The sequence below is a fragment of the Diceros bicornis genome, chromosome 14 (assembly GCF_020826845.1).
Source record: "Diceros bicornis minor isolate mBicDic1 chromosome 14, mDicBic1.mat.cur, whole genome shotgun sequence".
Classification (NCBI taxonomy): domain Eukaryota; kingdom Metazoa; phylum Chordata; class Mammalia; order Perissodactyla; family Rhinocerotidae; genus Diceros; species Diceros bicornis.
Genome location: NC_080753.1, coordinates 29,732,431 through 29,756,147, shown reverse-complemented (window position 1 = coordinate 29,756,147; position 23,717 = coordinate 29,732,431). Strand labels below are relative to the sequence as shown.

Below are 23,717 nucleotides of genomic sequence, written 5' to 3'. Positions count from 1 at the left end.
CTTGGCTTCTTTGTCATAAATTAATTAACCCTATATGCATGGGTTTATTTCTGGGCTCTCTATTCTGTTCCATTGATCTGTGTGTGTGTTTTTATGCCAATCTCATATTATTTTGATTACTATAGCTTTATAATATAGTTTGAAATCAGACAGTGTGAAGCCTCCAGGTTTATTGTTTTTTCTCAAAATTGCGTTGGCTATTTGGGGTCTTTTGTGGTTCCATACAAATTTTAGGATTGTTTGTTCTATTTCTGTGAAGAATGCCATTGGAATTTTGATAGGGATTGCATCGAATCTGTAGATTGCTTTGGGTAGTAAGGACATTTTAGCAATATCAGTTCTTCCAGTCCATGAACATAGGATATCTTTCCATTTATTTTTGTCTTCTTCAGTTTCTTTCGTCAATGTCTTATAGCTTTCAGTATACAGGTCTCTTACGTCCTTGATTAAATTTATTCCTAGGTATTTGATTCTTTTTGATGCAATTGTAAATGAGATTGTTTTCTTAATTTCTCTGATAGTTTGTTATTAGTGTATAGAAATGCAACAGATTTTTGTATATTGATTTTCTGTCCTGGGTTGTTTGTTTTCTTATTGTTGAGTTATAAGAGTTATGTGCATGTTTTGGATACATGTCTTTTATCAGATACGTGTTTTACAAAGATTTTCTCCCAGTCTGTGGCTTGTCTTTTCATTTTCTTAACAGTGTTTTTCACAGAGCAGAAGTTTTTAATTTTAATGAAGTTCAACTTACCAATTTTTTCTTTCATGGATTGTGCTTTTGGGGTTACATCTATAGAGTTACCACCAAACCCAAGGTCACCTAGATTTTTTTCCTGTGTTATCTTCTAGAAGTTGTATAGTTTTGCATTTTACATTTAGGCTTATGATCCATTTTAAGTTAATTTTTGTGCAAGGTGTAAGGTTTGTATCTAGATTCATTTTTTTGCTTGTGGGTGTCCAGTTGTCGCAGCACCATTTGTTGAAAAGGCTATCCTTTCTCCATTGAATTACCTTGGTTCCTTTGTCAAACGTCAGTTGACTGTATTTGTATGGGTCTATTTCTGAGCCTTCTGTTCCATTGATCTATTTGACTTTTCTTTCACCAATACTGCACTGTCTTGAACATTGTAGCTTTATACTAAGTCTTGAAGTCTGGTAATGTCAGTCTTCCAACTTTGTTCTTCTCCTTCAGTATCGAGTTGATTATTCTGTGTCTTGTGCCTCTCCATATAAACTTCAGAATCAGTTTGTTGATATCCACAAAATAACTTGCTGGGATTTTCATTGGGATTGTGTTGAATCTATAGATCAAGTTGGGAAGAATTGATATCTTAATAATAATTGAGCCTTCCTAGCCATGAACATGGAATACCTCTCCATTTATTTAGATCTTTGATTTCTTTTATCAGAGTTTTATAGTTTTCCTCATGCAGATCTTGCTCATTTTTTGTTAGATTTATGCTAAAGTATTTTATTTTTGGGTGCTGATTAATGTAAATGGTACTATGTTTTTAATTTCAAACTCTGTTCATTGCTGGTATATAGGAAAGCAATTAACTTTTATATACTAAGCTTGTATCCTGCAACCTTGCTATAATCGCTTAGTTTCAGTAGGTTTTTTTTTTTTTCTTTCTTTGGAATTTTCCACATAGATAATCGTATCATCTGTGAACAAAGACAGTGTCATTTCTTTCTTCCCAATCTGAATACTTTCTGTTTCCTTTTCTTATTGCATTAGCTAGGACTTCCAGTATGATGTTGAATAAGGGAGGTGAGAGGGGACATCTTTGTCTTGTTCCTAATCTTAGGGGAAAAGCATCTAGTTTGTTACCATTAAGTAGGATGTTAGCTGTAGGTTTATTTGTAGATGTTCTTTATCAAGTTGAGGAAGTTCCTCTCCATTCCTGGTTTTCTGAGAATTTTTATCATGAATGGGTTTTGGATTTTGTGAAATTTTTTTTCTGCATATATTGATATAATCATATGATTTTTCCTTCTTTAGCCTGTTGACATGATAGATTACATTAATTGATTTTCAAATGTTGAATCAGTCTTGCATACCTGGAATAAATGCTACTTGGTCATGGTATATAATTCTTGTTATACATTATTGTATTTGATTAGCTAGTCTTTTGTTGAAGATTTTTGTGTCTTATGTCATGAGAGATACTGGTCTATAATTTTCCTTTCTTGTGATGTCTTTGTCTGGTTTTGGTATGAGGGTCGTGCTGGTCTCATAGGATGAGTTAGGAAGTGTTCCCTCTGCTTCTATTTTCTGGAGGTGATTGCAGAGAACTGGTATAATTTCTTCTTTAAATCTTTAATAGAATTCACCAGTGAAACCATTTGGGCCTGGTGCATTGTGTTTTGTAAGGTTATTAATTGTCCATTCAATTTCTTTAATAGATACAGACCCATTCAGATGCTCTATTTCTTCTCGTGTGAATTTTGGTAGGAACTGGTTCATTTCATGTAAGTTATTAAATTTGTGGGCATAGAGTTGTTCATAATATTCTTTTATTATCCTTTTAAAGTCCGTGGGATTGGTAGTGATGGCCCCTCTTTCATTTTTGCTAGTAGTAATTTGTGTCTTCTCTCTTTTTTTTTTGATCTTTTCAAAGAACCAGCTTGGAGTTTGGTATTTAGTTCATATTACAGTTTAGAGCCATAATAAGTCTTGGCTTTGAGTCAGTCTCTGAATTTTTGTCAGTAGTTGCTATACGGTAGTCACCCCCTATCTGCAGGGGATATGTTTCAAGACCCCCAGTGGATGCCTGAAACTGCAAATAGTACAGAACCCTGTATATACTGTGTTTTTTCCTATACATAGCTGTGATAAAGTGTAATTTATAAATTAAGCATAGTAAGAGATTAACAACAATAATAAAATAGAACAATTATAACAATACACTGTAATAAAAGTTATGTGAATGTGGTCTCTCTCTCAAAATATCTTATTGTACTGTATTCACCCTTCTTCTTGTGATGATGTGAGATCATAAAATGCCTACGTGACGAGATGAAGTGAGGTGAATGGTGTAGACATTGTGCCGTGGCATTAGGCTACTGTTGACCTTCGGACAGTACATCAGAAGGAGGATCATCTGTTTCCAGACCATGGTTGACCATGGGTAGCTGAAACCATGGAAAACAAAACCGTGGGTAAGGTGTGTGCACAAAGGCATAAGTGTTAGGAGCTAACACAGAGATATTATTAGAACTTTTTAGAGTCCGTAGACTTTTTAAAGCTTTCGTTATTAACAGAATGGTTATATGAACCAACAGGTACTTACATCTACCAGACTATTAATTGAGGTAGGTGGTAAATAGAGTAATATAGACTTAGGGGTCAGGCAGAACAGGTTTGCATGCTGGTTCCCCATGCTATGTGTCTTTGGGCAAGTGGCTTCACCTCTCTCTAGTTCTATGTTCTACTCATCTAAGTATGTTGAAGTTTATAAAATGCAAGTTCTTATTTTACTATTGAGTATGAAAAATAGGGCTAATGTATATTAGGTGTCTAGTGTGATATCTAGTACATAGTAGACTCTGTTGTAGCTATTTTACTTCTAAAAGACAGCATCTATTAGACTCATTAAAGACTTTCTGGATTTCTTCATTCTCTAGGCCATCAGCAGATGACAAGGCTTTCCTTTTGCTCTTTGATGTATGAAGTTATGTTTCTTCCCATATAGAATTTTGGTTGTTGTAAATGGCTACCTCTTGACTTGAACATTTAAAATTTCAGAAACAAAAAGCCGTTTGTGGGAAAGCCCTCCAGTTTGGGAAACTGTTTCCTTGATAACCTTCATGATTAAGTCTCTTATTCCTCAGTTGGTAGATGCTACACATAGCATGGCCTTGCTTTTTAGCCAGGTGTTTGCCAAGGTTCTTAGTCATCCAAAGTGAGTGCTTATTTTTGGACAGACTCCAAGGACAGGGTACTTAGGTGTCTTTTGGGAAAGCTAGAAAAGGAATTTGGCAAATAGAGCAGATTTGGGAGGCTGATTAAATACAGATCTCAGTTGAGTTCCTGAGACAGGCTCTAGGATTAAGCTAAATTTAAACATATTACAAGTGGAGACAAAGAAAGTGAGAAAACCTGGACTTAGTTAAAACCAACTTAAAAAAAATCTTTCACGGCCGGCCCGGTGGCTTAGCGGTTAAGTGCACACACTCCGCTACTGGCGGCCAGGGTTCGGATCCCAGGCGCGCACCGACGCACCGCTTCTCCGGCCATGCTGAGGCCGCGTCCCACATACAGCAACTAGAGGGATGTGCAACTATGACATACAACTATCTACTGGGGCTTTGGGGGTAAAAAAAAAAGGAGGAGGATTGGCAATAGATGTTAGCTCAGAGCTGATCTTCCTCACAAAAAAAAAAAAAATCTTTCAAAGTAATGTGTCTTGTTCAGCTGTTTTCACTAAGGGAAGTTGTAACCAAGTGGCTACAGTGCTTACTAAATTATGGAGAAATAACTTTAAAAAATTAAACAGAAAAGCGTAAGGCAGCAAAATTTGATCTATCTCACCTGTAAGTATATATTTTCAGAAATAATTGCCATATTTCCTTTAAGAACAGAATGTAATTTTTAGAAAGGAAATAATCTGTTTGGGGAAGTCACCTTGGCTACACAGAGCATAGAGCATACTCTAAAGCTGAGAGGAGGTTACTAGTAAAATGATTCTGAGAAGGGGGTGGTTGCTTGTATCCTGGCTCTCTTGGTTCAGAGTAATGATGGCACTTGAATAAGAAGTCTTTGCCATGGACTGGATGCTAGGCAGGCCAGAGGTTAGCCCCAGGGCAGGGATGACTTGCTGCACACCAGTCCCCGCAGAGAGTTCTAGCTTCCTTTGCAAACCTCATAGACTTAACCTCACCCCCTTTCCCTTCACCTGACCTCACAGTACCAGACCGTTCCTCACACCAAGATTTACAGACCTCCTCATTAGGAAAATGACTCTGAGCCTCAACAATTAGAGTATTTATCTGTCTGCTGGACTGAATGTTCAAGACTCTTGGTAGGTCACTTCATGAAGAGAAGTAAGAGGAGAAGGGCAGGGAAGAGGATCAAAGGAGAGAGCTGAGGACAAGTGTCACATGAGGAAGTAAAGAGGATTTATTCTAGTGTATGGTGTAGTGAAAAGAACATTTCACTGGGAGACAGGAGGCCTTGGTTCCAGTCCAGCTCAGGCATTTACTAGCTGTCTCTTCTCACTGTGTCTCATTTTTCCCATCTATAAAGTAAAAGTTTTGGAGAAGATGATTTTAGGCACTGGAGATTGAGACAGGAATAAAACAAGGCCTCTGCACTTGAGCTCGTTGTCTGATGAAGAAAACAAGTTTATTGTAAACACATAAAGAGAACATAGTATTGTAAATGTTTTAAATAGAAGTCTATCAAGAAGAGCTGTGGATAAAGTTAATGCAGCCTGGAAAGTGGGGTGACATTTCATGGAGTTTTGAAGGATGTTAGAGATTTTACAGAGCTTAAGATGAGGTGAAGCAGAGAGAATAGCAAGTACGAAAACAGTTGGTGTATACCTGGTGCCCAGGGTGTGTATTGGACTGTGAGGGTGGTGGAACCAAAAAGGTAACAGGATAGCATGGCAGGCTAGGAAGTTTTTCCTGTAGGTAAGAGAGAGCCATCAAAAGCTCTGTAGGATAAAAACTTGATTGGATATGCATTTTAGGAAGTTGATAGTGACAACATTGTAGAGTGTTGTTTGTTTTTTGTCTATGGAAGAAGAGACTTAAGGTAGTCAAGATCATTTTTGAGGTTATTTCAGGAGTAAGGCAGTGGCTTTGAAAATGGAGAAGAGACAAACTATTTTAGGATGTAGACTATCTGGGATTGGTCACCCCCAGTTGACTCATTCACCTCCCCTAGCCTCACTATCACTTAAACTAGCAGTACTTAACCATTATGTACAATTTCTACAACGTCTTCTAAAATACACTAGCCTTTGAGGGCCGGCCCCGTGGCTTAGCGGTTAAGTGCGCGCGCTCCGCTGCTGGCGGCCCGGGTTCGGATCCCGGGCGCGCACCGACGCACCGCTTCTCCAGCCATGCTGAGGCCGTGTCCCACATACAGCAACTAGAAGGATGTGCAGCTACGACATACAACTATCTACTGGGGCTTTGGGGGGAAAAAAATAAATAAATAAAATACACTAGCCTTTGAAATCACTGACCCATTTGGTCCCCTCCCTTGGGGACAGTACTGCAGTCTTTCAGGCCAGCTTGTCCTTAGCCTCTGTAATTGAACAGCTCCATTCAGAAGCAAATGGGAATCATTGATTTTCATCCTCCAGAGGCTGGAAAAATCAAAGACCATAGGTTTTTTAAAAAGGAGGCCAAACCCAGAAATAAATTTTCTCAAGAACCTCTTCTTAAAAGAACTCTCTTAGGAATCTCATACCCAGAAGCCCATTTCTCTGGAATAGATCTGGCTTCACTTAAAAAAAAAAAAAGAAAGTGGGTGTGTGTGTGTTGTTAAAGAAAAAATTGTTCTGACACTTGTTAAAAAAGTAAGGAAGACTTTATTTAAAGACTACTGCCATAGAGAGATCAGGCTCAACTCCAAATACAACAAGGACAAGTGGGGATTTATAGCCAAGGAGCAGGGTGAGGGGGTCAGTGGATGGAAAATTATAAGAGGAGATGTCAAGGGAAGGGAGATTCTTGCTAAAGGCAGGCCAAGGACTTAGACATCTCAGGTGGGGGATGAGGAACTTGATCAGATATCAAGGGTGGGGTGACTCTTGATAAACTTACTTAACGGGATTCTTGCTAAAACTGGGCTGAACAGGCCAAAGACAGGATGGGGACCAAAGTCAAGGCCTAGCTGAAAAGAGTGCTCTGAGAAGCCTGACTAAAATTTGGTCAAGGAGAGTCTCTTGTCAGTTTGTGTGTGTATGTGTATGTGTGTGTATGTTTTGTCACGCAAGTAGTAAATGCCTCACCCCCAGAACTAATCAGTTTTAACAGTTTGGTATGTAGCCTTCCATATGTTAGTATAGGCTTAGAAAAATACACGGTTCTTTCAGAAATGAGATCATACTCTACTGTTATGCAGGTGCATTTTCCACTTCATATATCTTACATGTTTTTCATGTCAGCACGTATACACTCATGTCATTCTTTAGAATGCCTTGCCTCCCTTTAGATGTTGATGCCAAGCCATTATATTTTAGATTCCAGTTTACAATTTTTTTCACAAATGTTATCCCATTTATTCCATAAAACAGCTCTCTCAAGGGAGGGATAGGGCAAGTGACGTTCTCCATTTTACATAGAGGTTAGGTGATTTACTAGAGATTTTGCAGCCAGTATGTCTCAGGTCCAGACTTCACTCATATGGGTCAGTTGCACGTGTGAAAAAAAGTTTAGATCTTTGACGTTCAGCTTACGTATTAACCACATTCAGAATACTGTTTTTGTCTGTGTTGCTTGGGACATTTAGGAAATATATGTGGTGTATGTAAGACCTAAAATCTGATAATAAATTTCATTTGAGGAGTTCATTCCTTTTGCAGGTAGTATTAATTTCTATGTTGAAATTTTTTGTCATTCAAATTTCCTCAAGACGACAAAATAATCATTTTAAATACTTAAGATTAAATGAAGTCAGTCAGTTCTATCTTTCATTGTAATGTTGATGCTTTCAATAGTTACCTTAAGTAACAAAGTCTGTCAGCTAATTGGATTTCTGGAAATGTTAATGGGAGTCTTTCAGTTAACTACCTCTATTCTTTTCCCTCTGGGACCTGTTTCCTACCTAGAACATAGGGCCTCTCTCAGTGCTCTTTATTGGTTTCCTCTGACCCTGGAGAGAAAGAAAAAGAACAAGAGAACGAATGAGGAGTGGGGAATGTGAAACAGGGCGGAAATGAAAGAATATGAGCTATGGGGAATTCCTTATTCAGGAATGAGAAAAACAGCGAGGAGAGAGCAGTTTTCAAGAGGTGGTGTATAGCACAATGGTTAAGATTTTGGAGTTAAACCCAGTGTCACCCATTCCAGCTCTGTGACTCTGGGTATGTTATTCACCTCCATACTTGTCAATTTCTAGGGTTCCCTTATAGGATTCTGGTGAGAAGTAGATAGTGAGTTATTTAATCCACTTAAAGTATGCTTGGCTCATAGTAAACATTTAATGTTAGCTGTTATTTCCAGGCCTTTTAGACTCAAAATTCCAAGAAAGGTGTCTCAAAGTCTGGATGGAGTAAAGTGACCATATAATTTATCGTCCAGGCCAGGATGCTGTTAATAACTATGCTAGTTGTTATTACAACAGATATAAGCCAGGATTTATGGCTTTCCTAAGGTGGAGGCGTTTTTGCTCCCAAATGTGATTAATTAAGGCATCCTGTCTTCCTATCTCAGTCCAGTTAAGCCTCTGGACTTTGGCAAGCCAGGGAGCAAATCATCCTTAAAAGCTCTTCTTCAGACATACATACACACACTCAAATACTCACTCACTCACTAAACAATAGAAGAAACACTGCTTTTTCTTTCTAGGTAACATGTTCTGTTAGAGTAGTATGAGTCTGCACATATATTTAGTAAAATTTGTGCAGTATTTTTTACCCAAGAAATAACTTGACAGAGGATGAGTTCTTATAAATAGTTTTTATAATCTAAAAAAATAATTTATCATACCTTTCTTTAAATATCTAGGCCCCTCAAGCCTGTGGGTGTAGATTTCTCTTACCTGTTAAGCTCTCAGCATGTGCCAGGTGCAGTGCTTTCTTGGCAGAAAGGGTACAGTAGTAAACATAACATCTGGATCTGCCCCTAAGTTGCTTGTGGTCTAGTGAGAAAGACAGTCAAATAATGACAAATATAGAGCTCTAAACTGAGATCTTTGTAATGAGAGCAAAGTACAAGGAGCTCATGAAGAACCCTTTCTGGCCTGGGAAGGAAAGGGAAGAGTTCCCTGAGGAGGAGGGTTTTGCTCAACACTGAATAGGAGTTGACAAGGCAAGATGGAATGGGGGTTGGGGAAGAGGCAGGAGGGAGCATGGTCTTCTAGGAAAGAAGACCCTGTATGAAGAATGCAGAAAGCTGGAAAGTGTCTGTTTTCAAAAGATCACCTTGGCTGCAGTGCGATCACACATTTTCCCCCTGTTTGCAAAGCCCTTTGATCCCTTTTGCTAATGCAATGCCGTTCATCCAAGCCTTCCTCTGTGTTCCCTTAGCATTTGCACGGTTCTTTTACAGCATGTATCACATTGCATTATAATTTTTTGTTTCTGTGTCTCTGAGGTTCTTTAGGGCAGGGACTTGGTGTTATTTAAGGTAGAGTAGTGCAGTGGCTTTTCTCCTTCTTGCCTCTCCCCACAGATATTTGAGTATTTACTGCGTGCCCAGTACTCTGTGCTTGCTGCTTGGGAAAGTGGCACAAGACAGGCACGGTCCCTGCTCTTGTGGAGTATGCAGTGTGACAACTGTTTTCTCAGTGGGTGAATACATGAGCTGATTCACCACTTAGAATCAGAATTTTGAACTCTGGAGACCATTTTCATGCAGTTCAGTAGTTCTGTGCCTTTTTTGCAGTTGCGGAACAGAAACAGTGAAGGCTTAAGTCTTAAGAAATCAGGCTAAGGTAAACTGAATTAAATCAAAGATAAAGGCCCCCAAAGTAACAGTGTAAACCATGAGGGAAATACGGCTTGTAAAAATTTGATTTATATGTTAATCCTCATGAATACATTGTAGTAACAGCAGAGAACTCCTGTAGTGGTATTCACTTCTTGGTGGTGTACTTCTCAGGTTGTTGTGTCCGTATTGAAAGGACAGTTTCCCTCTGCACTCCGTCTTACTGCTGTTCAGATCCCCCCTTCCTGTTATAGGCAGTGATAGGGAGGCAGTGCTGGGTTTGTCTAAGATAGCAGTGACTGAAAATAGCAGTTCTTAGAGCGAGTGTACAAGGTTTCAAACAGTGTCTGTTCTCAAGGAACTTGCCGATTTATGTGTATGTGTGTCGATGTAAATTACTGACTAAAACAGAAGGGCCCGGAATAGAATGCTTTAGAGAGCAACCTTGGCTCTAACCAATATGTCTATTCTGAAGACTATTGTCCTTGACAGGAGAGAGGAAGGAACTCCTTGCTGGCTCTGTAGAACAAGGAGGCTATCCTTCCAAGTTCATGTGAGTTGTGTCACTTGTGAAGTTAAAATGCAGCATTGCCTTTCCACTTGTGTTTTTCTCTCATGAGGGAATAAACCTTTCAAAGTCACTGCCTTTCATCACATGCTTGAAACACAAAAACACATGGCCACAAAAGGCCAAGGTTACCAGAATTATACACTTCATAGTTGACAGGGGCTTGTCCAGCCTGTCACATAGTGTCAGAATCATTTCTGCACCATTTTTACCAGGAGGCCATTTATACACACCTGAGCTCCTTTCTGGGAAAGCAACCATTTCCAGCTCTTAGCTTTCTTCAGATGTTTCCTCCATATTTCTGATGATTATGCTGCTATTTCTTGATTTCTAAATTTTAAGTTTTAAGTTTCCTCTGTCAGTCTTTGTTATGGAAGAGGAGGGTTTAGCTTTTTTGCACTCTCTCCGTCCACTGCCTCCTCCTTCATCCTTCAGATATATCACAATTTTTAGTTACATCAGTATCTAATGTTTATGTTTATATTATTATGGCTGTTACTATTAGTCACCTGCTGAACCAGTTAGTATACTACAATCCTACCTTTTTTCCTTGTACAGTCCATTAACCACTCCTCTTGTTGGTTTTCTGAATTTCCTATGCCCAGCTCACTCTTAATTCCCAAACTACAGCCATAATTTTTAAATCCCTAAATATCATTTTCCATGTCCCAGGCAGACACTTCAGTTGATCTTGTCAGCTTCATTTTCTCCTGCAGACTCCCTGCTGGAGCCCCGCATCCTCACGCGATGGTTGGGTCTGCCTGTTCGTGAGGCTTGCTGCACAGTTGATTCTTTTTGCCTTTTTGTTTTGCCTCGTTTCCTGGATGCCTGTCTTCCTCTTTCTCGGTTTGCTCATTTATTTGGTAGAGCATATCCTCCAGTTGCTTCCTGATAAAAGGGTGTGTGGGAGGTAAAATTTGAGACCCTGCATGTCTAAAAATATCTTTATTCTCTTTTCATACTCGACTGATAATTTGTCTGCTATAGAATTCTAGGTTGGAAATCATTTCACCTCCGAATTTTGAAAGCATTGCTCCTTTGTCTTATGGCTTCCAGAGATGCTACTGAAAATTCTGATGCCACTCAGTCCTTTGTATGTGGACATTTTTTTTGTCTCTGGAAACTGTTCTCTTTATCCTGTGTATTCTGAAATGTATTCTGAAATTTCACAGTGTGCCTCAGGAGTGGGTCTTTTAAAAACTTATTCATTGTACTGAGCATAGGATGGACTCTTTCAACTGGAAGTTTATACCCTTCAGTTCTAGGAAAATTTGTTATTTTTTGATAATTTTCTCCTCTCTTTTCTCTGGAACTGTTGGTCCTCTAATTTTCTTATCTTTTCTCTCGTATTTCCAATCTCTTTCTTTGGTTCTGCTTTCTGAGAGCTTTACTCAAGTTTATCTTCTAGCTCTTTATTTATATTTTTATTTCTACTATCATTTTTTAATTTCCAAAAACTTGGCACTTGTTGTTCTGGTTTTTTCTAATCTTATTCTTGTGTTGATAATGTTTTTTTGCTGAGGTTTTATTTGGTTCCTTTTTTCTGTTCCTTTGAGTCCCTTTATTCTGTTTGTCTTGTGCTGTCTTTTCATGTTGATCACTTTCCTCAAATGTGTGGTGATCCTTGGTTGTCATTTTTATTTAAGAGTGAGACACTAAAAAGCCTTTTGGGTGATATGTATAGAGGTGAGAGGAGCTTGTCAAGGATGGGTTTTATATAATATAGGGTGATTAGGCAGGAACCCACCTGCTTTATTGGGAAATTCCCAGAAGTCAACATCTGTTGAACTTTTCTGTGGAGTCATTTGGTTTCTGCAGGAAAGAATCTTCCAACCTTCTGTTTGGGGGTCGGGGTGGGGCTGCCAGCATTCTGGAAGCCAAGTGGGTGAACAGGGCTGGCATCTCATCCTTCAGGATGTAGACTTCCTTTTAGAGCCTCTGTTTTCAGTACAGTGCCTCTCCCTGCCTTCTGCTGTTCCTAATGTCCCGAGTCTAGAGCCCATCTGGTCATAGTCTTCATAGAATAAATCCACCTTCTCCAGCCTGGGTACAGGAGTAATAGTCTACTGGCTGCCCTGGATGTGACTGGAGACCTGGTGGTCTAACGCCTCCTTATATAGAACTTGTACGAAGTTCTTCTTTTCAGCCCTTCCTCATCCCTGGCCTCCTGTGCTGCCTGGTAACCTCTCAGCGCTGAGCCTTCCCAGGGTGCATATCTGAATTGGCATCCCCTTCTCTGGCTGCAAGGATTCACTTTCTCAGCTCTGCTAACTCATCTTATTGTTCATCTTCCAAAAAAATGTTAACATTTTATGTTCACTGTTATCTTTCTGTTCCTTTTTTGTTTTTTACTCTCATATGAGTGGGGTTCAGGAGTGGGCGGAAATAAAAATATGTGTTAAATTTTTCTCATTTACCTAGAATTCCTGTGGCACTGTTTGGGGGGTTTTGTGTCTTATTGTTTCATGTCTGTAAGGTTTGTCTTTCTCCAAAGATCACAAGCTTCTTTGACAATGGGGATGGTTTCATAGGCTCCTTATTTCTCCTTTTACTCTCAACAGTTAAGTATGTAGAAAGCATTTTAGTAAGAATGTGTCAAATTCATTTGAGTAAGATGAAGTCTTTTTAAAATTAGACAGACTTAGGACAATGTTTCATTGTGTTGGAAAACTGCCAGCCCTTCCTGAGGTTCAGAGATAAATCTGCCTTTGCAAGGATAACCAAAAGAGGAAAAGGCTGATGAGGCAAACTCCTGTTTAGACCTTAATGATTTAATGAAGAATTGATAGAGAGCTGCCCAGAACCTTGCTTCCACCTCAAGTTCATGGCCATTGCTCCCTCTTCACAGAGTCAGTGACGGAGAAGGCCCTTTCTTGGTGCTCTGAGAGTCTTTGACCTCCTGAGAACTAATGCAGGAGGAGACCCACAGAGCTCCAAGTTGTTTTCTCTCAACAGTCAAGGTCAAGAGCCTGGAGAAACTGGAAGGAACAGGCACTAGAAGGCAGACATGGGATGTTTGTTTCAGTTCCACGTTGATTAGCTTTGTGATGATCAGCAAGTCATTTGAACTTCAGTTTTCTTACCTGTAAGATGGAAATAACAGTATGTACTTTCCTACTCCATAATATGGTTGTAAGGGTCAAATAAGGGTAACATACATGCATGTAAATATTTGAACATTGTCATTTTAAACTAACCATGGAACCATGGTGTTCCAGACCCTCATATCCACCTACTGACTGGACATCTACACGTGGGAGTCCAAATTCATTTCAGCCTCAACTAATCCAAAACAAAACTCCTCTGCCTCCCCTCCCCTCCTCCCCTAACTCATACTACCACAGTCACGAAACAAAGCAACCCTGGTTTTCATCCTGAATTTACTCTCTCATTATCCACTGAATTATTCAGTTCACACCTACCCCTATGCCCCCCACCCTCATTCAGTCACCATATTCTGTCTTTTCTGTTGACTCTATCCTTTCTTCTCCGTCCTTACCACGGCCTTCATTCAGGTCCTCACTTCATGCCTGAATTGCTAACTTCCAGCTAGGCCCCCTGGATCTAGTCACACACTTCTTTTAGTCCATCATCTACACAAATGCTTAGCATAATGATTTTTTTTTCAAATTCTGAAATATGTCAGACCATCACAACAGTATGGTGAATAACAAATAGACCATCTAGGTTCCCACCTCTCAGCTTTTGACAGAAGGATTTTTTCTGAAATGTACATTTGATCGTACCCTGCTCAGAGCTTTTCAGTACCATACAAGACCCTTCATGATCTGGCTCTGCTTCCCTCTCCATCCTTGCATTTACCATTCTTTCACTTGCATGTTCCAGCCGCTCACAATCACTTGCATTTGCCCCAGTTTGCTGGGACTACTGGGAGAACCCTGAATTTGGGTGTTTCCTCTTTGTTGCTTCTGCCTGGCTGATTCCTTCTAAGCTTTAAGGCTCAGCTCAAGTATCTCCTCTTCTGCAAAGCCTCCATTGTTCCCATTTCCCCACGAGCTACCTTTTGCATACTTCCTTTCCAGAATGTCACACGCTGTGCAATATCGTCATTTGTTTATTTGTCTGACTTCCCCACTCTACTCAAGGGTGGAGACTATGTAGCACTCTGGCATATGGAAGGTAGTGCATAAACATTTATTGAATTGAACTGGATTGGACACTCTGCCGGTCCATTCAGATGCCATTACTTGTCTGAGTAAAGTAAGCAGTTAAATAGCTGGACAACCACAGAAAGCTAGCTTACTGCCAGCTAAGAGCCACCTTAGGATATCATTTGGTCCCGAAATCTAATCTCGCAGAATAGTCACAGGTGAAAGTCAGCTGGGCACTTTGGTTCCAACTTATAGTTTTTCTGTCTTTGTGTTTTATGTGCAGACATCTGAAATGCAGTATTCTTGTATGTTCCATCAAGAGATTGTTGCCATCTTTAATGGATGCTATCTAGAAACCATGTTATACTGGGGTAGCAAGTTGGTTAAAACCGAATGTTAGAAGTTACAGACTGGTGGCCCTGGGCCAATTCCTTGCATAGTGCTATGCTCTTGGAAACATAAGGGATTCCCCTAAAGGGCTTAAAACATATAGTACGGATGAGCCACATAAAGAATTCACTGTGGTTCAAGGTCAAATGTGATAAATGCCGTGGTGAAGATGTGGTGGGTGATCTGGAAAATCTGAGGAGGATGAGATTCATATCAGCCAGTGCAATGAGGAAAGGTGTTGTGGATCAGAGGACATTTGAGCTGGGCCACTTTCTGTGCTGGACAGAATAAGTGTCTCACTGTATTTTCTGCTGTTCTTATTTGACTTCAAGCAATTGTTTTTGCCTAATTTTTGCTAGGTCTCAAGAGTGATAAGTAAATTTATCAATATGGGTATTGATAGAACTTTTAAATCAGGTAGGAGGAACCCTGGTTCCCTTTTCATGGTTTGGACTTGAGTCTGTGCCTCTTACCCTGGTTTTGAAAGTGCTCTCCCTTTCCTCCAGTGTGGACTTTGTATCTTCCTCCGTTTTCTATCTCTGGCGTTTATCCCAGAGACTGGCACATAGTAGATGCCCTGTGGACGCTGTTGAATGGAACTCACCTTGGTATCCTTTGTAAGCCTGATCCCTGCAACAGAGCTCCCCGCTCCTCCTTGCTCTCCAGCCACATGTCAGGCATGCTCCTTCACAGGAGTTTTGCATTTGGTTCTCTCTCTGCCTGTCTCCCTCAGACACCCACACCACTCATTCCTTCACTTTATTTGGATCTCTTCTCAAAGGTCACCTTTGAGAGGTTTTTCCTGAGTACCTTATTTAAAGTGTCGCCCCTGTTATATTTTATCCCCTTTGTGTTATCCGCTTCCTTTGTTCCTTTATGGCACTTATCGCTACCTGGCATCATACTGTCTATGTATTTGTTTATTCACTCACTCTCCCTCCGCTAGAATTCAAGCTCCATGAGGGCAGGGACTTTATCTTTTCCCATCTGCATCTCCAGCCCTTAATACAGCGCCTGGCACATAGAGGACGCACTGCACATATCTCTTGAAGACACGCACGAGTAGCTCCATGCGTAGGACCTCTTTCAGCATCTGCCTCATAGTATAGAGTGGTCTGTGTCTATGTGGCTTATTATTACTCATCAGTAGCTCTAGATCCAACATGCTGCCTGCCATGTATAAATATGTAGTCAGTTTTTTTTTTTTTTTTAAAGATTTTATTTATTTATTTTCCCCCCAAAGCCCCAGTAGATAGGTGTATGTCATAGCTGCACATCCTTCTAGTTGATGTATGTGGGACGCGGCCTCAGCATGGCCGGAGAAGCGGGGCGTTGTGCATGCCCGGGATCCGAACCCGGGCCGCCAGGAGCAGAGCGCGCGCGCTTAACCGCTAAGCCACAGGGCCGGCCCTGTAGTCAGTTTTTAAATGAATGGAGAGAGGCCTTTCAGGTGGGATTCAAAAGCCACAGGTTCTTGTCAATCATATTCTTCCTTGCTTTCTCCAGTGTCTTGAGATGCTATCTCAAAGCATTGGTGCTTCTGAGTCACAGAAGGCTAGGTTTGTTGTGCTTCAACATCATGTCTATGCAGTTGGGTTGCTATGATACATTTTAGATCTCAACTCTAATGCTGTTAAACTGGCTCAAGCCAGTTTAGTTCTAGTTTCCGTGAGCCGTTTAAGTCCTGGAGAGCCTATCACAGTAGAATTTACAGATGCAGAGATGGTGGATTGAAGGATTAAGTGACTTGTCCAAGGTCACACAACTGACAAGTGGCAGAGGCAAGTTTTGAAGTTAGGTCAGCTAACTGCAAAGCCTAAGCTCTTAACCTGGGTTCTCTAGTTTCTTCCTGCAGGGTTGCCGTGACTGCTCTAGGACCCATCGAGATTAGTCTGAGGGTTTGCTCTGCAAGTCAAGGGCAGCTATTGTATTTCTGCACAATCTATATAGATTAGACTTTGTTTAGGAGTCTTCTGGACCATTTTTTGGGTTTTTTTTCCGGGTTCTCTTGGTGCATTGTGTTCTGCTTTTGTTTGCTGGTGAGCAGCCCTTTGGTACTTATGTTTTAGAAAAACGTAATAGGACAGCTGTGATAGGGAGGAAGACCTAGATTTGTAAATAGCTCTTTTCTTGGGCTGCCAAAAAGGAAGAAACTTGGGTGGAGGGGGATGTTACTACCATCCTGTCTGAAGCTAAAATTCCAAGTAGAGGTTACTGTTCTCCATTTTCATTTAGATTTTATTTAATATATTCCCCATTCCTTAAAATTTCTAGATGGGCATTTAGAGGAAGTGCTAGTTGGAAATATTGCAGCTTTATGCAGGAAAGTCCTTATCTTTCTTCCTTGTCTTTTCTAATTGTTTTGAGGTAGTTTTAGTGCTGGTATAGGATAAACAAACTTAATCGCCTCTAAGCCAGAGATATGGAGGTAAAAGTTAGAAAATGACAGAGGGCTTGCTCATATCTGCCTTTTTTTTAAAAGCAAGGGTAGTTTAAATCTTAGTTTTAAGGTTACTTTGGACCTGGACTGAGATGGCTGAAGAGATAGCAGATTCCTAATGGAGTGCTAGGAGCTGACAGGCCTATGCTCCCAACTGCTTTAACTCATGTTTCCTCTTTCCCAACTCCTGTTGGTTTATTCCAGTCATCTTGCTATTGAATTATGTTCAGCCTTGTATTACTGCACCTTCGCTTCATCTTATCATCCTGGTTAGAGCATAAAGTCCTTGTTTGGCCAAATGCCAAGAGCTCCATAAATGGGAGTTTTGGATCTGCCACTGATTTGCCTGTGATTTGGGGCAAATAATTTGTTTTTGGATTTTAGTGTCACCTATTTTAAAATAGAATGATAATCTTTTGTGGGACAATTTGAAAATAAGTATAAAAACTGTACCTCCTCCATTTTCCACATCCATTTTAATCCATTGTCAGGCAGAAGTGTGTAATTTTTGGTTTAGAAAATGAGGTCATCATACAAGTGTGACAAAGAGATGTAATTGCTTTTAGCTCTTGGTTGGGAAGGTGCTATAGGAATCCAAGCTTAATGGTGGATGAGGATACCAGGATGTGCCTCAGGCTCCTGACCTTTTCACCAGCATCCTTGATTGACAATGAACAATAACCTAGATATCAAAACACACATATCTTCTCTTTTCACTAAAATTTATGTTAAGATTTTAAGCCTAATACCTGCATGTTCATTAAAGTGGCCTATGTCACACACATATAACCATTTATTATTAACATTTCAATTTTTTTGTCTTCTTTTCCCCATGCATATGTTCTTTCCTCTCTTTCTTTTTAAAAATTATTTGTGTAAAAATACTACATGGATTCTCATTGTAAGTGTGTTAAGCAGTGTGGTAGCATACAGAGCAGAACATGCAAGTCCCTCTTCAGCAGTCTGCAGTGCCCCCAACACACATTTCCTTCCACAGAGGTAACCACTGTCAACACTTAGTGAGCGTTCTTCCCATTGCCATCCACAGGTGTGCGTGCATTTGTGTGTGTGGGTGTGTGTGTGTACTTATAAAACATGGGCTCATATTTTGTGTATTATACAATGACTTTTTTTCCTACTTACCATAACACAGTAGCTCTTGGGAAATCTCTCTTTCCATGTCAAGACATACAGGTCCAACTCATTTTCTTTCCTTTGTTGTTACTATTGTTTTTAATTGTTGTGTAATAATTCATTTTATGGGTATACCTGATATTTAACTGCTCACCTATTGATGGACATTCAGTTTTTAGTTTTTGCTCTTACAGTGAAGCAGTCCTGCACAAGTGTGTGTCTTTGTGCACATGTACAAGTATTTCTGTTGGATAGTTGCCTGGAAGTGGAAATGCTGGCTCAAAGTGAATGCCTATTTTTGGTTTGGGTGGATGCTGCCAAATTGTCTTCCCAAAGAAATTCACCTATTTAAACTCATACCAGTGGTATTTAAGAGTGCTTATTTCCCTGATCTTTACAAACACTTTATAATGTCATTGTTTTCATTTTTTGTCAGTCTGAAAGATGAAAAGCAGTATGTGATTATTTTAATTTGCATTCTTCTAAGTCGTGTCTCTGTAGATCTGACCTTGTCTGATTTCTGCCTTTTAGGAATTACTCAAGATTGCCAGTTACTTGAGGACAGCTTTTCTTAATTTCTTGGGCTGAATGTACCTGTCTGTCTATCTGTCTATCATCTGTCTATGGTGTAGGGTGGGAATCATTTCTGTCACTTCATAGAACTTTAGACAGGAGATGAAGTAAACTTGTCACTCAATCCACTATCCTGATAAATTTCCCTCATATAGTCTTTCTCTAAAATATTTACAACTTTGTTTCTTTTTTCTCCTTAACACTATATAGTAATCTCTAGTCTGTCTTATTACATAGTAGAATATCATATACCATTTATATTGCTATGTGTCTATACCTTAGTTATCATAATCATTTCTCTATTGATGGACTTTTGGGCTATTTCCAAAATTTTATTGTTATAAAAAATGCTGCTTCCAACATCTGAGCATAAAGGCTCTGGGCCCAGATGGTTTTCCTGGTGATTCTTTATAATTTTAGTGGTTTATGTCAGTGATTCCTGAATACAGAAATGGGTAGATAGCTGCCCAGCTGATCTGTGACCCAAACCCAGCACTGATACCAAACGATAACGGTAGCACAAAAGGAAAAACTTTAGACCTGCCTCGCTTATGAATTCAGATGTGAAAATCCTAAGTAAAATACTCACAAGTAGAATTCACTGACATGGCCATTATGGATAATGGCCAAATAAAGTTTATTCCAGGAGTGAAAGAATGGCTCAATATTAAGAAACCTTTTGGTAACAACATACTGGTTGGTTAAATGTGAAAAACTATGATTATTTCCATAGATGCAGAAAATGCATTTAAATTAAACAACTATTTCTAATAACACTTTAAAAAGAAAAAAATAAGATACTTCTTTACATATTACAGAGTGTCTACCTCAAACCAACTGCCAACAACATTAGAGACATTCTCATTAAAAGCGAAGACAAAACAAGGCTGCCTTCTACTTCTTCGTAGTATTTTAGAAGCTCTGGCCAGTGCAGTAAGGTGTGAAACAGAAATCAGAATTAAGGCTTTGAGGATTAAATAAGATGACATTTCAACCTTCCTAATATGGTATTTCTAATTCAAATAAGGCACCCAAATTGTAGATTTTGTTGTTATTCTTTTTATTACCAATAAGACATATTCACAAAGGAAAGACAAAATTGTCTCTTGCATCTTTTTTGGGGGAACAGTGGCTCCTGCTTGCTTGCTTATTTATTTATTTGTATTGCAGTAACACTGGTTTATAATATTATATAAATTTCAGGTGTACATCATTGTATTTTGACTTCTGTGTAGACTACATCGTGTTCACCACCCAAAGTCTAGTTGCCATCTGTCACCGTACAAATGTGTCCCTTTACCCTCTTTGCCCTCCCCCCACTCTCCTTCCACTCTGGTAACCACCAATGTATTCTCTGTATCTATGTGTTTGTTTGTTGTTGTTTTATCTTCTATACCTGAGTGAAATCATTTGGTATTTGGCTTTCTCCCCCTGACTTATTTCACTTGGCATAATACCCTCAAGGTCTATCCATGTTATCGCAAATGGCATGTCTCTTGCATCTTAACATGGGGATCCTGGTGCTTTTGTGAATGTGAGTTCTTTGATCTTGGTCCTTGTGGTTGAATCGTCCTGATTACCTATCTGGTCCATGTTGAGGTCTCAAGCCTTCAGTCACTAGCATAGAGGTGGGTGCTCAATACGTGTGACTGGCTGAGTGGTTTGGTTCAGTGATATTTTTGATGACCTTTCAGTGAGCTGTTCTTACAATCCTGGGAGTAATCAGAGGCACAAGTCCCAGACTGAGTGAATAATGAAGTTACAGATGAGGAGAAGAGTGCAGAAGAACAGGCTCTTGAGTGATGACACTGTTGTCTTGTTACTTGACTCCGTGTTCAGCAAACCATTCTGTCCCCTAAGTGCTATGCATTTCTGCAGTAAATAGCTGCTGTGCTTTATCAGTTGTCATGTGGAAGTAACCAGTTTGGTTAAACACTACACAGAATTCTTTTCCAAGCAGCTAGCTATCTCTAAATTTGGTTTGTGACTTCAGTCTTTTTTTTGTTCCCTATAGCATCTGGAGAGGGCCAAATGTGAACTGTGTTGACAGCACTGGGTATACACCTCTGCACCATGCTGCTTTGAATGGCCATAAGTAAGTATTAATGTGCTACATTCCTGCCCCACCCCTCAGAACCCAGGCCTTCATATTGTCTTTTTTGCTTTCTGTAAAGGTGTACTAAGCAGTGGTGCTGAGGAAAAGAGAAAAACAAACTAAATTTAGTCTATCCAGAATTCTTGAGTCTCTCTTCAGTATATAATTTAAACATCCTTCCCTACCCCACCCTCCAAGAAACCTTTAACCAAAGGTTAAGTTTTACCTTTTCCTCTGCTTGTCCTTTTCCCCTCTGAAATGGTGCAGTGCCATACAATGATCTGAGTATGAAGATCAAATCTGGGGCAGCCAGATCGTAAAGGGGCTGGATAATCTATTAGGTGACCAGCCCCTTTATAAACTGAGCGGTCATGAGAAACTTTCCTTCTGTTAAAGTGGGTATTTATTTACTCTGTCTTTTTGCTTGCCATTCTTTCCTCATAAAATGAGCCTTGCAGACAGTAAGAACCATTTTTAAGGGAAAAAAATACATAAATAGTATGGCCTATTTAATTCTCTTAAGTATGGAGAGGTTATTAGGAATTGGGTGGGATTTGTGTGGAAAGTTTTCTGGATAAGATGTGCTTTGAGGGGAATTTGAGAGAAGAAGATATAGATTTAAATGACTTGGCAGCCCAAAGAGCATGCTGCCCTTCAGGTGAGGGAGCAGGTGATGGCTCAGAGAAGGGGCAGGCACAGTTGCGGAGGACAGTGAGTAGATTTGCCAGGATGTGGAAGAATGGAAACCAGCGTGTAACAGAATAGAGGATGTTAAAGAGATTTTGAGGCATCATACTATAGGAGGTAAACAGAAGTTTAGTTTTTATGAGGAGGGATTACTGGAACAGTTGGAGATTTTTCTGAGCAAGGAGCAGCAGGGCCTTCACCACCTTATGGTATGCTGTATCACTTGTGCAATATTTGGCCCAGCCTAGTTGACTCTGATGTGCCGAAAAGAGGCCCTGGTTGTTTCCTTCTACATTAAGCTTTTCTAAAACGTGTTGAATGTGGTCATTATGTCTTTTCTATAGCCGTCTTAGACATAGACAAAGCTAACAAGAAATCTGTAGAGATCCCTCCCCCCCTTAAATTGTGGGGTGACCTGAATTAAAGCGAATCTTGGACTTAAATGACTATAGCTTATTAGCCAAGTTTATCTCCAGGTGCTGTTTTTATTTACAGTGAGGATTTTCTTTGACCTCATGTGCAGGGGGATAATTATACACTTGTATCTGCTTAATTAGTGGTGTCACCAAGAAGAAAGCCAAGTCCTTCTTTCTGGATGTATCAAATGATACCATATGTGTCTGGCTTATGTTTGCAACGACTTTAATTCTGCTCTGCCTGTCCGCTTTCAGCTCCCACATCGATAAATGCTCTGAATAATGTGGTGAATAATGATATTTGTCTTGCATGGCTACTTTTATGTAAATTCTATCTCTGAATGCTGTTTAAACATCATAAACAAGGAAACATTGCAAGGTTTAGACAAGAGGACCAGTTGTTTTCAAAATAATGGAAAAGAGATAGATTAGAAGCCTAGATAAATGGGGAGGTGATGAGTCAGTGTAGCATGGCTCAGGATGGTTCAGCTGAGTGTCAACAGCTCTACAAGTAGCTCATAGGATAAAAGGAAGAGACTGGGCAATGAGCTCAGGTAGAGGTAGGGGAGCCAAATGAGACAACATCTGTGAAAGGGCTCTATGCAATACAAATGTAAAGAGCTATTTAGTAGGAAAGATTTGTGAGTCCTGCAAACTCATGGTTGATTTTTGCCTTCTAGGGATGTGGTCGAGGTTCTTCTGAGGAACGATGCACTGACCAACGTGGCTGATTCTAAAGGCTGTTACCCTCTGCACTTGGCAGCCTGGAAAGGAGATGCCCAGATAGTGCGGTTGCTCATCCATCAAGGTCCCTCACACACCAGAGTCAATGAACAGGTGGGAAGGAAGGGAAGCTTTCTTCCCTTCACCCACAGCCAGACCTTGGCAGCCCCATCACTGTCTCAGCCGCATAGCTCAAATCTCAGGGAGCCAGCTCTTCCATGCCTTAAGAGTGACTCTCCTCTTCCCAGCATTACTCCTCTTAGTGCATCAGGGAAATTTTATCCTGTGACAATGCATTTTATTTGCATTCGAATCATGCAGATTTGGAATAGTACTGTAATAAAGATGTAAAAGCTCACCTCATGTGCAAAATTTGAAATGATGCAAATCCTGCAAAATTGCTTAGAGTCCATTTCAAACTGGCGGGCTTCGTTAATTGTAAATTGTGCTTATGCCATTGACATGGCAATGCAACTTTAGCTGGTAAACAGAAATACTCCCAGTGCATGTCAGTACTCTGTGAGCGATGCCGTTGTTTTACATACGTCAGAACTTGCAGAAGTGGAAGTATTCATGCTAGTGCTGAAAAATGAACTCACAAAAACATGTGAGTGGAGGTCCAAGGTGATTCAACAAAATGAAGATCATTTCCATGGTGTCTTGTAATGTTAACTGACGAGTGACCATGCTTTGACAAAGCAGAGATAATTCTTAGAAAATAAAAAAGTCAGCATTCCAGCAAAAATACCGTACAATGGCTATGAGTTCAGGTACTCTGAGACTGTACCTCTTCTTCTTTACATTTATTCCTTTGGAAAAGTTATACTTGAGTTATGCAAGTCCTAGACAAGCCTCTCATAAAATACAACTCCCTGTAATTTGGATCTGAGATTGTGTCCATTTGAGAGGGGATGGGCTTTCTGTAAATGACAAGCCATTCTCCTCTTTTCCTCTCTGCTCTGAACGGAAG

The 23,717-nt window shown here is 39.9% G+C and overlaps 1 protein-coding gene across 7 annotated transcripts in view; it reads left to right on the top strand.

The window, feature by feature from the left end:
* ANKS1A (ankyrin repeat and sterile alpha motif domain containing 1A) overlaps positions 1–23,717 on the top strand; it is a 183,655-nt gene that overhangs the window by 60,972 nt on the left and 98,966 nt on the right. For all 7 annotated transcript variants that reach the window (XM_058554559.1, XM_058554556.1, XM_058554553.1 and 4 more), the window contains exons 2-3: positions 20,841–20,921; positions 22,705–22,861. In XM_058554559.1, coding sequence (XP_058410542.1) covers positions 20,841–20,921; positions 22,705–22,861 — 238 coding nt within the window. The remainder of the gene's footprint in view (positions 1–20,840; positions 20,922–22,704; positions 22,862–23,717) is intronic.